The 25,272-nt window shown below is 34.9% G+C and overlaps 1 protein-coding gene across 2 annotated transcripts in view; it reads right to left on the bottom strand.

Moving 5' to 3' along the window:
- Window positions 1-226: 226 nt before the first annotated feature.
- LOC110663535 (cytochrome c6, chloroplastic) overlaps window positions 227-25,272 on the bottom strand; it is a 101,864-nt gene continuing 76,818 nt past the window's right edge. For both annotated transcript variants that reach the window (XM_021822881.2, XM_021822880.2), the window contains exons 4-6: window positions 2,224-2,255; window positions 1,764-1,827; window positions 227-1,592 (exon numbers count right to left, since the gene is read on the bottom strand). In XM_021822881.2, the coding sequence (XP_021678573.1) occupies window positions 1,452-1,592; window positions 1,764-1,827; window positions 2,224-2,255 (237 nt within the window). In that variant the 3' untranslated portion in view covers window positions 227-1,451. The remainder of the gene's footprint in view (window positions 1,593-1,763; window positions 1,828-2,223; window positions 2,256-25,272) is intronic.

Raw genomic sequence — 25,272 nt, 5'->3', positions numbered from 1 at the left:
TGATCAAATGATCATTGTTGGGCACGGCGCAATGGCTAAGAGGAGAGGATGGCATGCTTGAGCGTGCCACGTAACGTGCTCAGCATGTGCGACACAGCACATTTAGGTTGCGCTGCATAATATTTTTTTTTTGTTTCAATTTTTTTTTTTTTTTAGAAACTATGCTAAACCAGTGATTTTGATTTGGTTTGAGAGAGGGACCAAAACTAGTCTCCCTATGTATCAATTTAAAAAATCATTAACTGATTATGGACCCATTTTAATCAGGCCAGTTTTAATTCAATTCTGATTTTAGACCAAAATGTGGCTGGGTCTATTTACAACACATATCCTTTGAGTCTTGCCAACAACCATGTCTAGCAGCACTCAGATAATCATAATAATAATTAAAAAAAAAAAAAGCAAAGTAAACTGAACCCAGAAAGTTGTAAAAAAAAAAAAAAAAAAAAAAAAAGTCTCACTTAAAGCTAGAACATCAATGGAACTCCTTGCTAGAGAAGAAGTATTGACATTACGAGAGCAAGAGGCATTGGTGGCACTTAAAGAGTGTGCTATAAGACCCAACAGGTAAAGTTGTTAGCTTGACCAAAGAAAGTGGATGTGAACTGCTCCTTTAGCCTTAGGATTGCATTAATTTAAAGGAAGTACCGAAAGAGCACAAGTCCAAACAAACACGATACAATGAAAAATAATAACAATTAAAGCCCAAAAGATGAACCCAAAGGTCCACCGGTGGACCAGAGGAAATCTCTCGAAAACCTCCACCTGAGCTCCATCACAAAGCACCGCCAACAGATAAGAGGGAGCACCCCAAAAGCACAACCCATGACTATTGACACCTTTAAAACAACATGGACAGAGCCAAAAACTACGAAGCCTAAGTCAAAGCACAAAGGATTAAATATAGAGAGCTCAAGACCTAGAGAGAGCAATCTAGTAGCTAGGTTGTTACCTCGTCTACTGCCTAAGAAGATAAAGTGCCCATCTCAAGACCAAGCTACCTGCACTGAGCCACCCAATCGAGGACGCCGAAACTGATCTTCGAAAGGGGGCGCTGGACAACATCGAGACCTACTACCTTCAGCCTGATTAAACCTTATCCAACTACCATCCTGGACACAGCAAAGGCCTTCGCCTCTATGCTTCAGCCATATTAACCTAGAACAAAAACTATGATAAAAATCTACAAAGGAGGCCCTTACCATGAAACACAGTAGATGTAACAGACCACAAGCCAAAAGAGGTATTAACACCCGAACTTGGAAGCGGGGAGGGACTACCCATGCTCTGAGTCAAGAGAGGGCGTTCCCCTGCCCAGAGGGGAAGAGGAAGGCCCACATAGACGTGGAACTCTACTAAAACTAAGAGAAGAAAGATGGGAGAAAGAAACCCTATCAGTGAGAACAATTTTTTTTTTTTTTTTTTTTTTTAAGGATTATGGTAAGCAATCATCAGTTTTGAATAATTTCGTTGTTAGGCCAATCCTGATCTGCTTGTGACTTCACAAACTCAGCCAAGAGCTTAATTTCTTCATCCTGCAATCGTAGCCCAAAAGTGCATTGTCCTCTTGGGGTGCAATTCTCACCAAATCCCTGCCCACTAATAACTTTAGACTTTGTTTGATATATATATATATATATATATATATATATATATATATATATAATTTATGTAATATTAAATAAATATCATATTCATATTATAATAGAAAGAAGTTTTAACCAAAGTGAGAGCTCTAAAGGCGAAAGTTTGAAGAAATTTACTGGCATTCTTCCCTTCCCAAAGTAAGTAATGCGGTATATCTCTTCCTCAGTGTCGACGCCATTTCTGCAGCAAGAACCCATTCAATTATTACTAACTTTCAATAAACCTTTCAGTAATTACAAAACTAGCATATAATTTTCGTGTATTAAGTGGCAGTAACAATTCAATGGTATATATTTATATAATAAAGATAAAATTATCTTTAAGAAAGTGTTAAATTTAATAAACACAAACTTTTTTTTTTTAGAAAACATCGACTTAAATTTAAATTTAGATCTAATTACAAAGTATAAATGTTTATTTTGGTTTACTCGTGTGCTTTTAATTAATTTTTTTAAAAAAAAATTTAATGAAAAAGCAGGAATGGGCATCCACTACTATTATATATCTCCGGCTCCAATTTTCTTTATTTTCTATTTTAAAAAAATCTATTATTGGAATTAGGACATGCTAACTTACCTTTGCAGGTCTTTCATAAAAAGAGTGGCGCCCTGAGATGAATAAGAAGCTATGAATTAGAGAACAAATGAATTTATAATAACATGGAAAAATGGTTAATTTATCAATTCCATGATAAAAGAAAACCCATTGTCTTTACTGGGAACAGTTTTTTCTATTTATATTTTATGATTGTATAGTAAAACAATTGGATGTAGTTAACTTGGTTGAACTTTTACACTTTTTAAAAGGTTTAGGATTTGAGGTTATATTTGATTTAACAATTGTAGCAATTGAAATAAATGAGTCAAATACTTAAATTAGCCTCAATTTTGTTGAGTAAATTTACTTATCAATTTTTTTAATTTTAAGCACACCTGTTACAAAATGCATGCAGTATATATTAGAGATAAAATTAGAGACGGTCATTTAAGATGATCTCGTCATGTCAACACAGATAATCAAATGCCTCGATATGGAAGTATGGTAAATTAATAGGAAAAGTAATGAGAAGGGGAAGGGAAAGGCCTAAGATAATGTGAAGGGAAGTGATATCAAAAGATTTATAAGTTTTAGATATTAATGTGGATCTAGTATCTAACAAAGCTGAATGACAAAAAGAAAAAAAATCTATATAGTCAAAACCCAACTAGTTTGGGACTAAAGTTTATATGTAGTTGTATTTTTAATTTTGACCACTATAACAATATCATTCTTGAATATCAATTGTAATACAAAATCCATTTGAATAACAATAAAGTACTTATTATCCAAGGTAACCAATTTGTTGGCTAACCTTCTAATATAATAGGCATCTAAACAAAGTAAAAATGACCATGTTGCCCTTGACCTAATCCACCATCTCCTTATTCCTCTTTCAGGATTCTCTCCCTCTCCCCTCTTAACCTCTCATTGCTCCAACATCTTTTCCTCCCTCATCTCCTTCTGTCTTATCTCTCCTATAGACACCTACTTTGTACCTTGTTTATTTCAAGCATGTTTGTTAAGGTAATAAAGAGTTATGATGAAAATACCACTAAACAGTAAAGACCTTGAAGTATTTTGAAAACTATAGAATGACCAGTAAATTAATAAAATAAAATATTTTTGCATTTTATGAAATTAATTGTATTGTTTGAAAATAAAAGATTTTTAAGGGCCATCAGCATATATTATTTATTTGGGCTTAATATAATATTTTTCAAGATTTTAAATGGACTTAGGAAATATTTAATTGAGTTAAATTAAATAATAAAATTCATTAAATTTTTTAATTTCTGTTGTAAATGGACGTGTGCTTGAATATTTTGAGCTTTATTAAAAGACTTTTTGGTTAATTAAAAAAAAGAAAAACACAAAAAAAAAAAAAGTTTCACGGCCAAAATGATCTTTTCATCTTCTTCTTCTTATTATTATTATTAGTTACAATAAAAAAAAAAGATAATTTTCTTTCTTAGCTAAGATTGGGAAGATAATATTTTATTTTTTATTTTATTTTTATTATTTTATATGTTTATCTTTTTTCTATCTTTTTATAAATTTTAAACCTAATTAGATTGGATTAGTTTTTACCTTATCACCCTCCGTATTATAAATATGTCATTATGATTAGAGTTTTAGAAGGGACTTTTACGGTGGTTGAAATTAGGAAAAATTTGGACTAATTTCTAGATCTATTAGTGTGTGGAAGAGTTTCTCTATAGAAGTTTTCTTTCTCCTCAAATTTCCGAATCATTCTTTACCTACATTCACACACTAATTACCTCATTTAGTTAGCCTAATTAATCAATTCACCAAATTATTTTCTTTTCTTTTCAACTCATTCCTAAGCCCTTTTAGGTGCTAAAGAAGCCTCGCAATTTCATTGAAATTATCCAAAAAAAGGTACGTCTCTAATTGGGCACCCACAACTTCAATATTGCTATTTTTGTATTTTTCAATTTTTCTACATTTAATTATGTTCTTGTTTGATTTTGGTACTTTTGAGTGTATGGAATAACTTTGAATTGTGTAAAAAATATTTTTCTTTCATTTTTAATGATTTTTTGAATTTTTTGTACTAATTAACAGGCAGTCCGATTTTGTTAATTTTATTTCTGGACGTTAGAAATTTTGTTTTAGGTTGTAAATTTTTCTGGTGATATTTTACGATGTCCAGGTTTTCACTACATTTTTCATATAGTTTAATTCTATGAAGATTAATTATGATAATTCTCACTAAATAATGCATAAATTTGTCTATTTTATGGTAGTAGTAGTAGTAGTAGGTAGATTTAATATTCTATATTAATTGGTGCATGAAATTAGGTGTTTCTTTTTTCTATCTTTTAATTCATTGTCTTAGTTATCTGTAGACCCTTATTTTGTTATGAGTATGTTCATTAAGGCTATTAGAAACCCAATAATGAAAAATTATGCAAAATATAATTGGAGGCATGGAACTGAATTATTAATTCCGTGGTATAATATAAAAAAAATAATATATTTTTTTGGGAAATTAATTTGATTAAATTTAAATAAAATTTTATTTTATTTAAATTTAATATGGATAGTTCTTAAATGGACCTAATTAAGTTTAATTGGGCCCTATGGGTCTAAGAAAGCCTAATTAAGAATTTCAAATAGAACACATTTAATTTATTTTGTAAAAATTAAAATTAAAGAATATCTTTTTCTCTATCCCTCTCCCATATAAACTCTCCCCCCCCCCCCATGGCCCACTCTCTCTTTCTCACTCCCTATTAGTGCTATCGCCTTTCTCTCTCTTCTTATTGGTTAGAAAAACCTCACCCGTATCCCAGTCTCACCCAAATTCCCCAATCTCAATTGTTTAAGTTATCTGAACCTTATCATCCTAAGACTCCAAACCCTATCACACCTCTCTCCCAAAACCCTATAAATACCCTACTATGGTTAGAAAAAAAAAATAGGGAGGAAAGGGTGAGGAGAAATATTGAGAAAATTCAGAGCTATTTAGAGATATTTTAGAGCTATAGGAGATTTAGAGAGATATTCAAAACTCTTTCAGTTCTTTTCTTTTTCTTCAAGAATATTTTCTTGTAAGATTTTTATTGAAGGATAGCTTTTGTTATTTTCTTTTCAAGATCTATGCCCCGTAATATTTAATTCTATGCTCCTTGTTTTCTAATTTATCTTGCATATTCATGTAAATTATGTAATCATGTTTAATTTGAGGGTATACACAACTCTGCATATACTCAGTTTTTTATCTCTCATATTTTTATTATTTTTTGTTATCTTCTAAATTTGTAAAAATTTTAGAAAAATTATATTCATAATTTGCATGAAATTTTATTAATTTTAGGATCAAGAATCACTGAAAAAGCTTTTGTATTTTATAAGTTGTGGTTGTTTGAATTTAGGGTTCCTACAAAACATGATTTGCAGAATACTCAATTTGAGAAGCCAATATCTCCTTTGTTTGTTAATATTTTTGTGTAAATCTAGTGTATAAAATTAAGTTCAAAATCTTGTGAATCTTTTTCAATTAGTTTCGCATTCATATCTATTGTGGTTGATGAGTTATGAATTTTAGAAAAAAGTAGTATAATTCTGTCATTGGAAAAATTTACGATTGTGTAGACTATTCGGCTAGGGTTTTGTTTGGTTTATAAATTTTGTGATCTTGTATGATGTTTTGGCTGTCTTATGTAATTTTTTCATGATTTTTAGGCATGTCTAACTATTTTTCAAAAATAAGATTTCTTACTACTATCAATCTACCAAAATCTGAAAATTGTATGTTTATGCAAGTTCTTGTGTGTTCTTGGGTTCTAATTGATATTTGATCTATTTTTCTATGTTCTTTTAATTCAAGAGGTGTTATGAAGTATTTGGATCATATTAGAAGACTTAGACCATTAGGTAATTGTAATTAATTAGGAATTTTAACTCCTTTAAGAGACTAGAGTTAGAATTCAATTTGAATTGTTATTTGTATTTTATTATTTTCTTTATTTTCTTTAGTTTCTTTATTTTTTTTTTATTACAAATAAAATTGGTAAGTAGCCCTATGGTAGGTACCAAAGAGGGCATTTACGTGGAGCTTACATGGAGCTAAACGGGAGTAACTCAGGGATATCATTGCCATACTAGAAAAGAAGGCCCTTTTTTAAGGGTAGTTTGCCCCAATAATAACTGCAATTATAAAAAAGTAAGTAGCCCTAAATTCCTAAAATAATTATTGGCATGAAAATGTAGTAATAATAGGATTTTTATTTAGTAAATTAAAATTAACTTTGTTTTTAATTTAACTAACTTTTGTAAGTAATTAATTTAAATAAATACTTAGTAAATTAAAATTAACATTGTTTATAAATTAAACTAACATTGGCATGTAAAGTAAATATAATTTAATACTTGGTAATTATAAAATAAATTTGCATGCTATAAATCTTTATTAGGTTTTGATTGTTTAGGTCTTATGTGATATTAAAATAAATTACACATGTACATAATTAATTTACTTTAATTATCCTAAGGGTAACTTGGTGAAAAATTAATTAATTAGATTAAATAGAAACTTAAGGTTATTTGAAAAAGAATTTGTTTGTAAATTAAATTCTCAATAATAAATTAATTTTAGTCGTCTGGTAAATATCATTTAAATAATTAGCAACCCCATAGATAGGAATTACTTGTGCATGAAAATTGTTTGTAAACAATAACCCTTTTGTGAATTACTTGCATGTGTAGGATTAGAATTGCATTTTTAGGATAAAGTTTAATAGAGGAATAATAAATAAGACTTCTAGAAACATTAGTAGAGAACTAGCACTCAAATTAACGAGGTTAGACCAGGCGTAAGGGGTGCCTAACACCTTCCTCTTACGTACACACTATCCTGAACCTAGACATTGGGCTATAGTAATGACGGTTGTGGAAACTCTACAAGGAGTAAGTTGCCATCCATGACTTTCGGAAGAAATAGTAAATATGTCCTGGTTATTACCCGAGTGGCAACTCCTATCTATCTATACTTTTATGGCATAAATCTTTAGTGCCATGGTAGTATTATGGGAAGACAATACTTACTAGTGGTTTGATTTTATTATGATTGTATGAAGTGCATGTCTAGGAAATGCTGTCTAAGGAAGTGTACTTAAGTGAGACCATTGTGACTCTACCATCTTTCTTGGGCATTACCTAGTGTATTTTATATAATTCTAGTGGATGATAATTCACCTTACTACAACCCCCCCTTTCTTTATAGTTTGGCGACTCCACTGGGGACAAAATAGATAGTTACTCCAACATGTTTCTATTAGTCTAATATTATTCCTTTGTTAAACTTTTTGCATTCCACTACGCTATCACACGGATCACCCTTACCCTTTTAAGCCTCGCTAGTACTAGCCAAGTAGACCATAGTTCCACTCGAGCTATGATCAGTTGGTGAATGCTAGCGCCCCATGCTCGTACCTTCAAGTATATAAAAGAGCCACAGCTCTGGCCATTGTGCTTAATGGACAAGCTCTAAATTTCATTCCTAGGTACCCCGTAGATTTTTGTTGTGCTGGATTTATAATCTTACTATTGAAACCATAAGTTCTAGTAGTAGTTGAGATGAACCTAGGCCTATGCATAAACCCAATGTGTGTATAGGCCCAAGTTTATTTCAAAACCCATGTTAAGCAAGCGTATGCTTACTTATGGTTAAACTTTAAGGATATAAATCTTTTGTTTATGAAAGAAGGATCGTCCTCGACCACCCCCTATTGGTGTGTCCATTGTATTATAGCCTAGGATAGAATTGTTTTTTCCTACCCTACACGTGAGAGTTAGAGGTATAAGGGGGCGAAGATTCAATTATGGAGATATTCTTTTCAATTTTTATTTAGTCTTTGGTCTTATCTTAGTTCGATTTATATGGTTTAGTTTTGGCTCAATTTTGGTTCTATTAGTACAGTTCGGTTTTGGTTTTGTAAAGGTAAAGTTAAAAATGAAAGTGCACATTCATGCATCATGCATTACATTTGTACATAGCATAAGTTGTTAAAACCTTGTATTTTTTTCTTGTAGTAAACATAGCTTTAGAACACATCGAAAAGACTTCTAACTAGGTCACTTAGGTTAGGGAAGGAAAGAGATTAGTAAGAGTCACACCTGCACAAGCTAAAATGGAAGACACTAAAGGTCATGTTTAAACAGATGCTTGAGGAAGTTTTGAATGCCAAGATGGCTGAGCATAAAGGAAAAATTATGGCCAACTTTGAGAAGAAGCTAGAGATAGGTGGGCCTAGTGACATTCAGGTAAAAAGGTTTGAAGAAGAGACTGGTAAAAAGAAGGTCTTTGATGACCTCTGGGATGAAGATGATTATCTCCAAGACAAGGCCAAAAAGAAAGAAAAGGGGACAAGTGAGGACATTAGAGTTGTTATTGAGATGATGGAAAAACTTCAGGCCAGTGCGAAAAAGCAAGCTGAGTTTACTGAAGTGGAGCTGTTAGATGCAGATGACTTTGACATCCAGATGGATGGGAATCTACTAAAAAAATTCAAGATGCCTGATTTGCCTAAGTTTGATGGTACTGGTGACCCAAAAACCCACCTCAAGTCTTATCTGACAGTCATGAGAACAATTGGTTTAACTAAGAACTAAGTCACTCAGTTCTTTTCTATGTCACTAGAAGGGGTTGCATCTTCATGGTATCTGATACACTTGTATTATATAGATATTCTTAAGTATATTTGTATAATATTTCATAGCATTTAGATAAGTAAAACTATGCATAATCATCAATTCCATCAACTTTTGTATATTCCATCGCCAAGCTCTGAATTCTATGTTATTTGTATGTTTCCAAGTATTTTAAAGAAGTTCCAAGGCATAGGAACAAAGAAGAAAGCTTGGAAAGACCAAAGGATAGAGAAGTGTTACTGATACACCTTACACGAGTCATGTAAGCAAAGCCACAAACCCATGTAACCTACTACCAGGAGAAAGACAAAGAGCCAAGGAAGAAAAAAAGTACATGGGCCATGTACCATGACCCGTGTAAATTATGAAGACCCATGTAAGTCTCTGCAGGGCCAGGCTTGAAGATTTCTCTAAAGAACCAAAGTACACGGGCCATGTAATCAGGCCTGTGTAACTTCCTAAGGTCCATGTAAACTCCTGTCCCGATACAAGAAGCAACCATTTAAGCTCCAGTAAGTTACATGGCCCTAGGCCGTGTATCACGCTATAGCCAGTTTCCTGAATTGATTCAAGCTCTAGTTTCTACAGAGGAGAGAGACTTCTAATACTTTTGGGACTCTAAAAACCTAACCCTAGACTTGGAATATAAATAGAGGTAACAAAAAGCAAGAAGTGAATTCAGAAAAAAATCTCAATCCGGACCTAATCTGATTTTCACATAGATATTCTTCATAGCCGTCTTGAAGAGGAGAGCATTAGCACAAAAGGAAACCTTCAGCTGAAGTTTCATAAGTTCAAGGCTATAGAAAATCCTCATCGGTTCTTTTGCATTATATCTTTAAACGGACTATTCATGTTCTTTCATTTTACTTTTATTGTGTTTGTTAAACTCACCATGAGTGTGTAATCCCTTTATTATTGAATTGGGAGAGTAACACTTGTGATTGTTATTATGGATAAATATTAAGTTTTATTTAATGGATTTGAGCTTTGTTCTTTGATTCAATTTCTTGCGATCTTAATGCATGCTATGTGTCGGTACCCACTTAGTATTGATTACAGATATTAATTGAAGGACTGAAAGGTGAAGATTAATATTAGAAAATTGGGATTTTAAACCTAGGAAATCTGACCAAGAGATAAGCTGATGACCTTTGTGAAGTTCCATAATTAATCATAGATCTTAAAGGGTTTTTATTAGGACTAATCACCAACGAAAGTAGGGTTTAACTCTAATCGAAACACACCTTAGGTGCCTTGAGAGAGGACCTAGGATATCTTCAGATTAATTTCCATCAAAGTAATGATTCTCAATCTAATGAAATAAACAAGATTAAAATCCATAATAAAGTTATAGTGTGAAATCTTAATGTAACACCCCTATTTGCATAGCCTGGTAAATTTTACTATCCCAATGACTGGTATCGGTTCGGACAATTAAGGGGATTAGAATCACATCTAAGACAACTAGATAAGCCATGAATGCAAATAATTAGTAATTGCCAAATAGTTAAGTATAAAGAAGAAAAACAAAGTATAAAAAGTTAAATGAGCCGGGAGTCACAGCGATGGGTGACCTTCTCGGGAAATGACTGCGAGGTCAGTCTTAACTCAAATTTCGAACTGAAAAATGTGACGCCGCGGTCCTTAGGACTATTGTGAACACAGTGGAAAAGAGAAAATCATGAAAAAGAGTTGTTAAGCAGGTCAAATAATTAGGTCAGGGATCTGAAAGAAATATCGAATAACTTATAAACCGAATTGAACCAGCGAGGGGCAATTTGGTCATTTTACCCCTAGAGCTGACTCCTGACCTAACTATCCAATAAAATCTGAGAAATAAAAATTTTGAAATATAGATTTAAATTAAAGAAGTGTGAAAAAAACAAAAGAAAAAGAAAAGAAAATGAAAATGGAATTATGACATCACCCAAGATGACATCATGCATGACCATAAAAATAATTTCCAATTAATTATATTTTAACCAAGTCAAATAAGAGATAAGAATCAAAAAAATTTAAAAGAAATGAAATTAGTCTTCTCTTCTTCATTGTTTCTCGTAACTCCTTCTCTCTTGTCTTTCTCTTCCTTCATCTTCCACCATTGTTAAAGAATAGAAAGCTTAAATTTCTTTGGTTCACTTCCATAAATCCCCCAAATCCCAACACTAAATTTCACCCTTAGACCTAGATAAACTCTTTGGGAGCAAGAAGGAAGACAAAAATTGGAGAATTAAAAAGCTCCATATGAGGTAAATCTCTCTCTTAACTTCAATTGATTTATGCTTATAGAATTAACATTGAACAAGTGAAAATAACTTAGAAATTGTGTAAAATCAAATAGAAAACAATTGTTGGGGGACCAAAAAGGAAATTTTGGCCAGTTTGTGTTAGGGTTTGAAATGAATGATTTTGAGGTGTTTGAATGGTTGTTTAGCTTGAGTTGTGTATGTGAAGCATGGATATATATTTTGAATGCATTAGATTTGAACTCTATGTGATTAGGGTTTTGAGCTTGTGAAAAATTAGAGAAAAAGTTGAGAATTGGTCAATTGATGTAGTTAACCTTATTTGAGTTGAGAAATGGTCAATTGTGACCATTTTGGGTGTGTATGAATTGTTGGAACTAAGTTCCAATTCGGATTGGTGAGGGTCAATCTGCAAGTAGCTTGACCTAGGTCCCTTTTAGGGACCAAAACTGAAAATTTACCAACCCAATTGGTGTGAGGCCAATTGGGAATGAAACTAGACACAAATTTATTTAGGAATCATGCCCAGAAAGTGACCATAACTTAGTGAACAATTAGGCCAAATCCGGATTAGGGCACACTGCCCTGTACAAAATGACCAAATGAACATTAGTTACATAAATGACCATAACTTAGTCTAGGAAGGTCCAAATGACCTGAATTTTATATTGATAGAAATCTAAGACATAGCCCTACAACTTTCATGAAGAAAACAAACCCAAATTTTGACCATAACCTATTTAAAAAACCACCTGCAGTCAACCCACAAAAATTGCCAAAATCTAGAATTCGTCAAAAATTCTAGGTAACACTAAATCCGGCCAGCCATGTTCAAATAGCCATAACTAGGGCTAAAAAACTCTAAATGGAGTGATTCAAAAAGGGAAATAAAGTTAAGACAATAAGGAACAACTTTGATGAAGGACACTTAGCCAAATTCTCACAGTAACCAGACTAATGGAACAGTAGAATACAGGGGACTAAAACTGAAAAATTATAATTTCTCTTAGGAGACTTAGAAATTGAATTGGCAATCAATGCCAATAAAATCGACACCCAAAATGTGATATATGAGTATAATTAGAACTAATAAACTTATAAAGTATAGAAAAGTTAACATTTTGAATTCAATAGTGCCATGAATAGTACCACTACACACAAAAATATAAAGGATCGAATTTAAGAACCGTATTGGATAGGATAAGACTGCAAAAGTAAAATTATTGGAATTAGTTATTAGAAAAGGATTGAATAGATTGTTGAAGTACTTCAAATTTTTGTGTTTCAGTTAGAAAGGGATCTTCGAAGGAGAAACAAAAGTTTGAGTAAGTTGAGTTGACAAAAGAGGTTTGTGCACAATAACTTTAAATTATCGTTTTTCCATTGAAAACTTGATTTGTATGCATTGTGTTAATTATAGGTTTTGATAACTACTGTGTTGCCACTTTGTGAATGAAAAATTGACTTTGGAAATTGATTATGTTTTGCATGAAATATTTGAATAACTTGATTTAAATTATTTTTTATTCACACTTGGCATGGCAATATCACTATGTTCCTCCTCCATTTATGGGGTGAGTTTGACTATATTCCTCCCTCTCTAGCTTCCCAGCCTGAGGGGTGAGTTTGGATGAGTACTCATTAGCTAGCTAGCTACCTCCCTCATTGATTTCAATTAGTGAGGTGAGTTTGCCTTGTCGTGATGTACACAGGGCATGTTTGAAAATTTTGTGCCATGGCCTAAGTTGTGTTAGTAATTGGCAATACTATGTTTATTAAATTGTTTGATCAAATTGTATTAAATTAAGCTTTGAAAATTGTCAAATATTCAAATTATGATTTGTGATAAATGTGATTTGAAAATTGAAATGTGATTGTGAAATATTTGAACTGTGAATTAATAACAAATATTTTATATTGTGCATTTTATATTTTATTGTGCACCACTGAGTATTTTTATACTCAGCGATAGCTTTCTTTGCTGTCGCAGATAGAGACAAGGAAAAAGGCAGCAGAGTGAGTTGCCGATTTTTTGGACTACACTGAGGTTTTTGTACGGGTATTTAGTTATACCCTTGTATATTAGATCTTGATTATGCATGTAAATATATGTGTGTAAATTATTTGAGCAGTTGTATAAAAACTCTTGTAATATTATTTTGTGTATGTAATTAAAATGCAAATTATTGTAATATTTAAATTTATTTCTAAGTTTTGTAATTAATGTAAATAATTCTTTTGTATTTTATGAATGATAAATTATTTCCTTTTTGGAAATGAGATGTTCCAATTGTGGTTGATTTTGTGTTGAGCATATTGTATGGGATTGAGATGAAATTGATTTGTATTGAAGTTGTGATTGAGAAAATATTGGTAGTGTGTTTGTTTTCAGGTTTTGAAGAACTGTTTTTCTCAAAATTAGACGGCACTCTGCCGAAAATTTTTCAAAATTTGCGTAACAACAAAAATGTACAAAAATTTTAATTAGTCTTTAAACTTCAAGTAAAAGTTTTTAATTCCTACCAAAAGTGCTCGCCACCTTTGAATAGTAAGAAAATTGTTTTAAAATCCCTTATAGTATATTTAATGGGTTACCGGTAAGCAAAGTACGGTAATTCATTAGATGTACTACGGGATCATATTATGCCTTACAGAGGGGTAAGGTGTGACACTTAATTATGGAATTGTTTTAATATATAGTTTTATTCAAAGTTAATTTCCAGCATCAAAGATTGATTCAATTCACTCTCCATTTTAATCGTTAGCCTAGACAGTCAAAATTGCTTTGTAGTTTAGTACTTGCTAATTAAATTCCTCATGGGATGATATTCTACTCACTACTTTATTACTTGTTAGCGATCCGTGCACTTGCAGGGTTGAAAAACCAGCAAACATGTTTTTAGCACCGTTGCCGGGGAATTTAGTTTTAGTAATATTAAGCAATAGGCAATTTAGCTGATTTAGGCATTTCTATTTACTATTTGGTTTCATTTAATTTGTTTAATTTTGTTATTTTCTCTCAGGTATTTGGTCTGGTACATGACCAGAGCAAAGCCAGAAAAAGAAGTTTTGGACTTGCATCCTGAGATAAATAGGACTCTAAGAGCCATCAGGAGAGAAAGGAGACACCAAGAACAAGATCAAGAGAACACAGAAACTCCAATCATGGCCGACAACAATAACATGCCAAGACTCCTGAGAGACTACAAAGCTCCATCTCTACAAGGATTCCAGCCTAATGTTACGAGACCCGCAGTGGAGGCCAACAATTTTAAACTAAAACTAGCAAGGCTCCAAATGATTCAACAGACCCAGTTTGGAGGTTCACCTATAGAAGATCTGCACTACCACCTCTAATGCTTTCTTGCCCTATGTGACATATTCAAGATGAATGGAGTCTCTGATCAAGCTATAAAACTCAGAGCATTTCCATTCTCCCTTCGAGACAAAGCAAGAAAATGGTTACTTTCTCAACCAGCTGGAACATTCACCACTTGGGAAGACCTCTTACAAGCTTTTCTAGCAAGGTATTTCCCATCTGCAAAGACTGCAAAATTGAGGGTTGAACTCAACACCTTTAGATAGAAGGAAGGTGAATCACTCTATGACACATGGGAGAGGTATAAAGACCTACAAAGGGAATGTCCACACCATGGCATAGAGGATTGGCTCCTAGTTCAGAATTTCTATAATAGGATACTGCCCTCTATAATGAGCATAGTAGATTCAGCTGCAGAAGGTGATCTAATGGAGAAAATGGTAACACAAGCACTTAAACTTTTAGAGAGGGTCGCGTATCACAATTACAAATGGTCAAATGAAAGGGGAAATACAAAAAGGACAGCAGGGATCTAGAAGTGGATGCCCTAAGCATGATAAATGCTCAATTTGACCAGCTTACAAAGAGACTCGACAGAATGTAAGCCAATGCTATAGGAACAAGCAACCAGCACTGTGACAGCTATGGAGGAGATTATATGACTTTAAAATGTAACAACTTCAATGAAAATGAACTCTCCACAGAACAGATGAACTATGTGAATAACGGAGGGAACTTTAACCAGAGGTAACTCAACAATCCATACTCAAATACTTACAACCCTGGATGGAGGAACCACCCAATTTTCTCATGGTGAAATTCACAGAATCAACCAATGAACAAGCAGCAAGGGTACAGACCACCAGCACCCCCTGGATTTTAGAATAGAGGATAAAACTTTGCATAGCCTGTAACACCCTCCCGGTAGCAACTCCGTACATTCTACTATTCCGGTGACCGGTGTCGGTCCGGACAGCTAGAACGTCCGGAAAAAAATATTTAAACTAAAGTGAGGAACCATAATTAACTCAAATATTAATAAGAAAAATTTAGTAAAAATTTTAGAAACAAAATACAACCGAGTTAAATGAGCCGGTGCCCAAGCGATGGGTAACCCAGAGGGAAGTTGCGGTTCTCGCAACTAGGAGCCCTAAACCCGGGTAAAAATTCATAAAATAATTTTTGGGACTCCAGAGAAGGGTCATTGAGGTTCCTATGGTATTAGAATGCCAAGAAAATATTTAGAAAAATTTTTCAATCGGTACAGACAATTTTGACCAGTAAAGCCAAACGGAGGGCATTTTGGTCATTTCGCCTTCAGAGGTGATTTTTGGCTGACTTGTCCAGTTGAGTAAATAATTATTATGACATAAAATATGAATAAACATTACTAAAAATTAAATTGAAATTGAGTAGTGATGAAAAGAAAAGAAAAATTGAAAAAAGGCTCATTTATGACATAATGTGATGTCATTTACAAGTCCCCACCAATTGTATTTAAACAACCAATTAACTAATTAATAAAAGAGATAAATAAATACTAAAGAAAACAAAAAAGTAAACAGCCATCTTCTTCCCAAATTCTGCCGCACCACCATAGCCATGGGAGCCCTCATTTTCTTCCATATTCAAGCTTGAAAATCTCCCTAAACTCACCCCAAAACCCTAAGTCACCTTCACTAAAATTAATCCACACACCCTAAGGAAGTTATAGGCAGCCACAAAGAGGAGAAATTTTAGAGTTTTCACAAGTTCAATAAGTTGAACAAAGAGGTTAGTGCACATACATACTTAAGCTCTTTATTTCCATGTTAGTAACTTGAATTGAGTAAGAATTTGTAACTTAAATGAACAAAAATTATGTGTATACACACTATGGATTTCGGCAGCCCTATTGAAGGAATAGGAATGAGTATTTTTGATGAACTTGGAGTGAACTAGAAATCATGTTTGAAGTTTATAAACATAAGAATAATGAATTAGTAGCTAACTAAAGTAAATTGTGTAAACCATGAATTTGAACTAGGGTTTTGGGAATAAAATGTGGACTTGGCTTATGAAATGGTTAAAGAACATTCTAATGGTCAATTAGTGACCATTTGAGGTAAGTTGACCATAAATAGGACTGAAATATAGCATGGCAAAGTGAATGAGTATGCTGCCCAGTGAGTGCAGCAGGGTGGCTGTGATTCCAGTCCACTTGGACTGCCATATCTTTGGCTGTGTTAGTCCAATTTGTGTTTGGCCAATTGGACATGAAACTAGACTTATAATGTCACATTTTTACTGAAGAAACCATGCCCAAAAGACCAAAGTAAGAGGACCAAAAGTTGGGCCCAATCCGGGTACCCTGCAAGCCAATTCTGCAGAATGACCAAATGAACAGTAACTGTTCATTTGGCCATAACTCACTGTAGAAATGGTCAATTGACCTGAAATTTTTACAGCAACAAGTTAAGACATAGAAAAACAACTTTCATGAAGAAACCTACCCTAAATTATGACCAGAACCTAACCAAAATGGCAGTCATAGTCACTATTCATGGTACTGTAGATTTGGTAATTATGCAGTTTTTCCAATCTTGCCAGCTGTGGTTTTTGGACCATATCTGGAGCTAAAAAACTCCAAATGGAGTGATTCAAAAAACGAAATTCAACTAGACAAAATAAGGGACAACTTTCATGTTTACCATTTCCTCAAATTCCCACTACAACAGTGCTTAATGGAACAGTAAAGTTAGGCTTCAAAAACTGAAAATTCTGCCCTCTTGGTTTTAAGTTTAGAAATGTTATGGGTGCTCAATTCCAACAAGTTTTAAATGTAAAATATGGTACATTGGGAGTGTTAAAACTAATGTACCTATTTTCTATCCAAAAGTTAACATTTTTGTTGACCAATGAGGTGAATAGTGACACAAAAACTTGAAATTCAAAAATTGAAGAATTCAAAAGTATCAAATGCCCTAGTATACCTAACAAGATTGGTTTGGATAGTTTGGCATGCCAATAGGGTTCAGTTAGCAGTACTGCACATGGCAATATGCCATTCTGTGATTTTATGGCTTTTAGTGTAACACCCCTATTGGTATAGCCTGGTATATTTCACTGTTCCGGTGACCGGTGTCGGTCCGGACAAGTAAAGAGATTAGAGCCACACTTAAGACAACATGAGAAGCCATAAACACAAATAATTAGTAATGTTTAATTAGTTAACTACAAATAAGAAAAACAGAACATAAGAGGTTAAACGAGCCGAGAGTCACAGCGATGAGTGACCTCCTCGGGAACGACTGCGAAGTCATTTTAAACTCAAATTTCGAACCGTAAAAAGTGACGCTGCGGTCCTTAGGACCCTTATGGACACAGTGGAAAAGAGAAAATCATGAAAAAGAACTGTTAAGCCAGTCAAATAATTAGGTCAGGGAGCCGGAAGAAATATTAGATTATTTGCAAACCGGGATGAACCGGCGAGGGGCAATTTGGTCAATTGACCCCGAGAGCTGACTCCTGACCTAACTGTCAAATAAAATCAGAGAAAAGAAAATTTCGGAATCGATAATTAAATTAAAGAACTAATAGAAAAATATAAAAAAAAAGAGAGAGGAAAATGAAAAAGGTGATGACATCATGCATGACCTCATGCATGATGCCATAAAAAAAATTAATTAATTGAATTATTAAATTAGATTTTTATGGTCTTCCATAAGCCAAAATTTATAAAAGAAAAAGAAAAAAAAAAATAAAACACAAGTCTTCTTCTTCTCCAAAAACGTCACTCACTCTCTCCCTCACCCTCTCCCTCACTTAAACCACTTAAACCACCATTAAAGCTCATTTTTGAGCTTGAAGAACCAAAATCCAACCATAGAAAATTGTCCTACCATAACTAGACTTTGTTTGGGCAACTAGGAAAGAAGATTCAAGGAAAAGAAAGAAGAAAAATTTGAAGAAAAGGGAGAAGAAAATTCTGCACACAAGGTTAGTATGTTAAACCCTTCATTTATCCATTCAAATGCATATGTGAGGGTTGGAAGTGAGCTTAGAAGTTATGAAATGAAATAAAAACATGGGAGAAGGACCAAACTGAAATTTGGGCAGCTTGAGAGGAGTATGATTTACATGAATTTGATGCATTAGAATAAGTTTAAAAGCTTTGATTAGTGAATGGTTAAGGTTAAGTGCACTAGTTGTGATTTAATGCATGAGAGGAAGAGCTATGGTTTGAATGTTAGGGTTTTGAGGCAAAATTTTGGAGAAATGCATAAATAGCATGTTTAACCTATTGTGAAATGAAATAATGGTCAATTATGACCAAATAATTTGTGTGGGAATTGTTGGAATAAAAATCAAATTCGTAGGTCAATGGTCATGCTGCTGGCAGCATGACCAAACCCACTTTGAAGGACCAAAACTCAAATTTAACAAGTCCAATTGATATGCCACCAATTGTAGATGAAAATAGAAATAAAAGAGCACAATTTTCATTAAGGAACCATTGCCAAAAACTGACCAAAACTTGGTGAAACAATTGACCAAAGTGAGTTGATAGCAGGCTGCCACTGCACTAAACTGACCAAATGAACAGTAACTGTTCATTTGGTCATAACTCGAGCTAGATAGATCAAATTGACCTGAAATTTTACCAGCAATTAGATATGATATAGACCTAAAACTTTCATGAAGAACACCAACCCAAATTAGGCCATTAACTCATTCAAATCATTGAGCAAAGTTAAAATTTCTGTACTGAAATTCTGCAGATTTTTAGTTGAGCAGCAATGTTTGGATAGCTATAACTCTCTCTAGAAAACTCGGATTTAGGCGATTCTTGAACCGATGGAAACCTAAGACATAGTACAACATTTCATATGAAGAAAGTGAGACCAAATTATGAACTTAACTTGATCAAACAATTGACCAAAGTTGGACCAAAAATCTGCCAGCACCTAAATTGCAGTATGAACAGTGCACGTAAACAGTAAACTTATTTTGGCCATAACTTGAGCTACAAAACTCCGATTGAGGAGATCCAAAAATGAGAATACACTTAAGACAATAAGGAACATTTTCTATGAAGGAAGTTTTGTCAAATTCCAACAGTAGATCGACCAATGGAATAGTGCAACTTCGGAGAACCAAAACCGAAAATTGGCAATTTTGCCAAAATGACCTAAGCTTTAAACAAATGACCAAAACCAACAAGTTTGGTGACCAAAATGTGGTATGTGGGTGAAGTTGGAGTTCCCATACCTATTAAGCCTTAGAAAGTCAATAATTTGACTTGAATAGTGCAGTGAATAGTAAACCGAAACACAAAATTTTGAAAACGTCGAATTTAACACGTTAGAGCTAGGTAAATGTGAAGTTAAGTTTATTTTGGATTTATTTTAAGTTTTAGTACTGAAACATTGTAAAATTGTGTGTTTCAGTTGAAAAGAATATCGGGAAGGAACCCGAAGAACCGAGTCGAGGCTAAAGGACGACTCGTTTGAGGTTTGTGCACAATATTACTATGCTTTAAAAAAATTCATTGATTAAATGAATGAAATATGCATTTTATTGTTGCTTTGAATTGCTGAAAGTATTGTGACCTTACTTATGATGTTTTGATTCAAATTGTGAAATTTATTGTGTATATTTGAAATGACAATGTTTAGCAAATTGTTAAGATAAGTTTTAAAACCACAGTATCATGACCATATATTTGAACACCTCACTAGCACGACTAGTGGGGGTAATTAATTTCGAATTTTGATTCCTTCTCTGGAGAAGTGTTGAGGTGTGCCAGTAGAAGAGGATGTGAATGGATATCCATATATTTGAGCTAGCTAGCCTTGTGATATGATTTCTCTTTAGCCTCTGGCTATTGAGATTCTATTTGTTTCGAATGGCGTGATCTAACTGTGGGTTTTATGAAATGTGTTTTGATACTTTGAAATAAACTTGGTTTACATGTAAAATCTTACAATGCATGATTGTATTTAATTTTCATGTTTAGTCAAATTTTGAATGAATGTGCTTTAAGTTTTGCATAAAGATTATTTTAGTATATTGTGCACCATTGAGTCTTAGTACTCGTGATAGCTTTATTCTTTGTCAGATCTGAGATTAGAGGAAGCGTGGTCGAGTCTTGAGGTGTGTGAAGTCATCGACTTAAAGTCTTGGGTATAATTTATACCCTAGCGTAAATATTTCTTTTGATGTATATATTGCACATAAATGTATGGACATGTACATGGGTCTTGAGCTTGTACAAAGTTTGTATAAAAGTTGTAATAAATTTTAATTTGGACTTTTGAATGTAAATTTTAGTATGATGAATATATAAATTGTTTATCTTGAATGGAATATGAATAAATGATATTGATGGACAGTATTTTGAGAATTTTTGAACTTGTGAATTTTGAGAAATTGGTTGAGATTGAGTATGAGTTTGAAGCAATGGTTAGATAATTATTGGAAGTGCTTTTATTTGGTATTTGAAGAACGGTTTTCTCAAAATACAGAGGAAACTCTGTCAAAATTTTTATAAAATTTGCGGAAAACTAAAATGGCCAAAAATATTAATTAGTTTTAATTTCAACTAAATGTTTTAAATACTTATTTGAAATGCTCACCACTTGTCAAAGATAAGAAAATTGTTTTAAAATCCCTTGTAGGGTACTTAATGAGTTATCGGTAGGTGAAGTTCGGTAGTTCATTAGGTATTCTACGGGATCATGTTATGCCTTACAGAGGGGTAAGGTGTGACATGTTTTAGTGGTATCAGAGCAAATTTTTTTGAAGTATGTTTTAACTTGTGAATTTGTGTCTTTTCTTTGTTAAGTACAACTGCTCAATGTCCATAATTGTTACATACAGTGCATTACATCATGAATATGAACTAACGGAGGGAAATCTCCTTGTGTTACTTGTTCAGGAGATACCCTAACTTCAGACTGAAATGGAAGAAGGGGATCGCTCAGTTGAGCAGTCTGTTGAAGCCGAGGCACAAGGAAGCCCGGCTTTACCGAATGTCGGTGGAGTCAGACACCCCACAAATGCCGCAAATTCCTACACAGTTCGCACAGCAGATAGCGGCAATGTTTCAACAAATGGCTGGGGGTATGCCTGCTCAAGCTCCACCCCAACCACCTGTGGCACAACCACTGCCTCCAGCCAGACAGTTTGATAAATTGCTAAAGTATGGGGCTGCAGAATTTAAAGTACTGATGGACCCTTTAGAAAGAGCAATGGCTTGAAAGAATGGGCCAGTGTTTAAGAAAGCGTACTACCAAGATGAGTGAAGTTGGAATATTACGTCGCTATTGCAAGGATGCGTATGATTGGTGGAAGACCATCCCCACGGCTTAGGTGAACCACGATCTTGACACAGGATGACTTCATCGAGAGTTGACAGAAATACATCGGATGCATATGTTGATCAAAAGCGCAAGAATTTTGAGTTTGAAACAAGGGAACCAAAGCGTAGCAGTATGAAAGAGATTTCTCAAGGCTAAGCCACTATCTTTGGAAGCTTAGTCTCCACCCCTGCAGATGCAAGAGGTTTGAGTCAGGGCTAAGGCAGTGCGAGAATGCAAGTTGTGGGTTTGGACATCGAATTTTTACGAATTGATCTCACAAGCCTTGGAATTAGAAAGGATAGAATCGAGAAGGCGGTGAGGAAGGGTTCACAAGAGAAATCGAGAAAAAGACAAGGGGAAAAATCGGTTGAGCGAGTTTTGGTGCTACCTCGGAAAAGAAAGAAGTTTAGTGGACCCGGTAGGGGTCGGGGTGGAAAGATTTAGTAGAGGCAGATTTTAGGACAAAGACCCTAGGTGCGGCGGTGATCAGCGAGGGTTCTGATGCACGCCTGTGAGACTTGTGGCAAGATTCATGGGGAGTGTTATTGGGCCACTGGAGCTGTTTTAAGCTGCGGAGGCAAGGGTCATTTAGCAAGAGAGCGTACTAGTGCTCAGAGATATGGTCCGGCTCCTACTCTGCCGAGGATCTATTGAGTCCTGCTCCCGAGGTTCACTGATCGGTTAGCGGAGGAAGAGCGGTAGAGAAACCTTTGCCGAGCGATCGAGGCACAATTGGTCGATCGAGACAAGGAAGTGCTTCAACGAGAATCTACGCAATGAAACGGCGAGAAGAGGTGAGACTTACGATGTGGTAGCTGGTACATTCTCTATCTACGATCAAGAAGTATTTGTATTATTTGATCGGGTTCAACCCATTCATATGTTAGTGCTAGCATAGTTTGTTCACTTACATTCCATGTGTGCAAATGGGTTTTGAAGTGCTAGTAACTAGTCAGTTAGGACAAGAGGTCCGGTCAACAGAATCTATAGAGACGTCCTTTGGTGATCCAAGGACATGTTTTCTGTCGATTTGATTGAAATGCCCTTTAGAGAGTATGATATCATCTTGGGCATGGATTGGTTAGCTGGGCATCATGCTATGATTATTTGTAGCGAAGACAGTCACTTTTGGTCTCCTTTATGCGGTGATGTGGTAATACACGGGAGAGGCATTTACGCCATCAAACATCATTTAGCTGCACTAGCTAGAAGGATGATTAAAAGGGTGTGAAGCATACTTGGCACATGTGATAGACACCCAAGTAGGGAGTCGGCACTAAGGGACATCCCTACGATATGTGACTTTCGGATGTGTTTCTGATGAAGCGCGGGATTACCTCGAGAAAGAGAGGTGCGATTTGAGATTAATGTTATGCACAGTGTGGACCCAATTTCCATAACGCCATATAGAATGGCACTGCGAATTGAAAGAGTTGAAAGTGCGATTGCAAGAATTGCTTGACAAGGGCTTTATCCGCCCTAGTGTGTCACCTTGGGGAGCACGGTGTTGTTTGTAAAGAAGAAAGATGGCACTCTCGCTTGTGTATTGATTATCGGCGATTGAATAAGGTGACAATAAAGAATAGATATCCATTGCCCGCATTGATGACTTGTTTGATCGGTTGAGAGTGCATTGTGTTCTCAAAATTGACACGAGATCGAGTTATTATCACTGAAAGTACAAGAGCAAAGTATTTCTAAAGCGCCTTGAACCCGCTATGGCCATTATGAGTTCTTGGTCATGCCATTGGGTTAACTAATGCTCATTTGCTTTTATGGATCGATGAACACTATTTTCAGACCATACCTCGACCGGTTTGTTGTGGTATTCATAGATGATATATTGGTCTATTCGAGGAATGCGAGAAGAGCATAATAGACATCTGCGGATTATCTGCAGACTTTGAGGAGAAACGACTATATGCCAAATTGTCGAAGTGTGAATTTTGGCTGAAAGAAATATCTTTCTTGGGGCATGTAGTATCGAGAAGAGGGCATTAAGGTAGATCCAAGTAAGATTGAAGTGTCCTTAATTGGAGGCCACCGAAATGTCACGAGATTCGCGATTTTAGGTTTAGTTTGGATACTACCGTCGATTTGTGAAGGATTCTCCATGTTGGCATCTCCTTTGACCAAGTGCTTAGAAAAGATGTAAAATTTCGGTGGACGGATAAATGCAGTGAGTTTTGATGAATTGAAAAGATGTTTGGTGAAGCTCAGTCCTTACCTTACCTACTCCAGGTAAAGAATATACAGTATATAGTGACGCTTCTCACAATGGGTTAGGCTGTGTATTGATGCAAGATCGAAATGTCATTGCCTATGCATCACGCCAGCTAAAACCGCATGAGAGGAACTATCCAACACATGATTTGGAGCTTGCAGCTATTGTGTTTGCTCTTAAGATCTGGAGGCATTATTTGTATGGGGAGAAGTGCTACATCTATACTGGATCATAAGAGCTTGAAGTATTTGGGCACCCAAAAAGAGTTGAATTTGAGACAGAGGAGATGGTTAGAGTTGATAAAAGACTATGATTGTCTGATAGACTATCAGCCAGGGAAAGCTAATGTTGTGGCTGACGCCTTAAGTCGTAAGACTATGGCAAATCTACAAATTACTCCTTTGTCTTTGGTACATGAGTTGAGATCATTACATGCCAGTTTAGAGATTAATGATGATGGGCAGGCAGCAGTTGCATGGCATGTACAGCCAGTATTGATTGATCAGATTAGAATGGCTGCTCAGAATGATCAGAAGTATCAGAAGTTGATGGGAGAAGTCCGACAGGGCAAGAAACCAGAATTCTCAATCAGAGATGATGGTCTATTGCTACACCAGGGCAGAATATGTGTTCCTAATGATGTCAACTTGAGGCAGATCATTTTGAAGGAAGCGCATGAGTCTCCTTTTGCCATGCACCCTGGTGGCACAAAAATGTATAGAGGGCTAAAGGAGCATTACTGGTGGATGGGTATGAAAAGGAACGTGGCGAATTTGTATCCAAATGCCTAACTTGTCGATAAGTAAAGCGAGCATCAAGTACCATTGGGTTGTTACATCCACTACCCGATGCAGTGGAAATGGGAGAGAATAACGATGGATTTTGTGATGGGACTTCGAGGACACGAGAAGAGTCATGATGCAGTTTTGGTGATTGTTGACTGACTGACTAAATCTGCTCATTTTCTGCCAGTCCGGATGGACTACAGTTTAGAAAGATTGGCCAAGTTATACATCGATGAGATTGTGAGATTGCATGGAGTGCCAGTATCTATCGTATCAGACAGAGATCCTAGGTTCACTTCTAGATTGCAGGGTAGTCTTGAGAGAGCCCTAGGAACTAGATTGAACTTGATCTTGCATTCCACCCACGCAGATGGCGATCGAGAGGGTAGTCGGATCTTGGAGGACATGCTACGGGCTTGTGTGATTGAGTTTGAGGTAGTTGGGATACACACTTGCCTTTGATTGAGTTTGCTTATAACAACGGCTATCA

Source organism: Hevea brasiliensis, chromosome 11, assembly GCF_030052815.1.
Source record: "Hevea brasiliensis isolate MT/VB/25A 57/8 chromosome 11, ASM3005281v1, whole genome shotgun sequence".
Classification (NCBI taxonomy): Eukaryota; Viridiplantae; Streptophyta; class Magnoliopsida; order Malpighiales; family Euphorbiaceae; genus Hevea; species Hevea brasiliensis.
The sequence above is the reverse complement of the archived record's forward strand: the minus strand, read 5'-3'. Positions and strand labels throughout refer to the sequence as shown.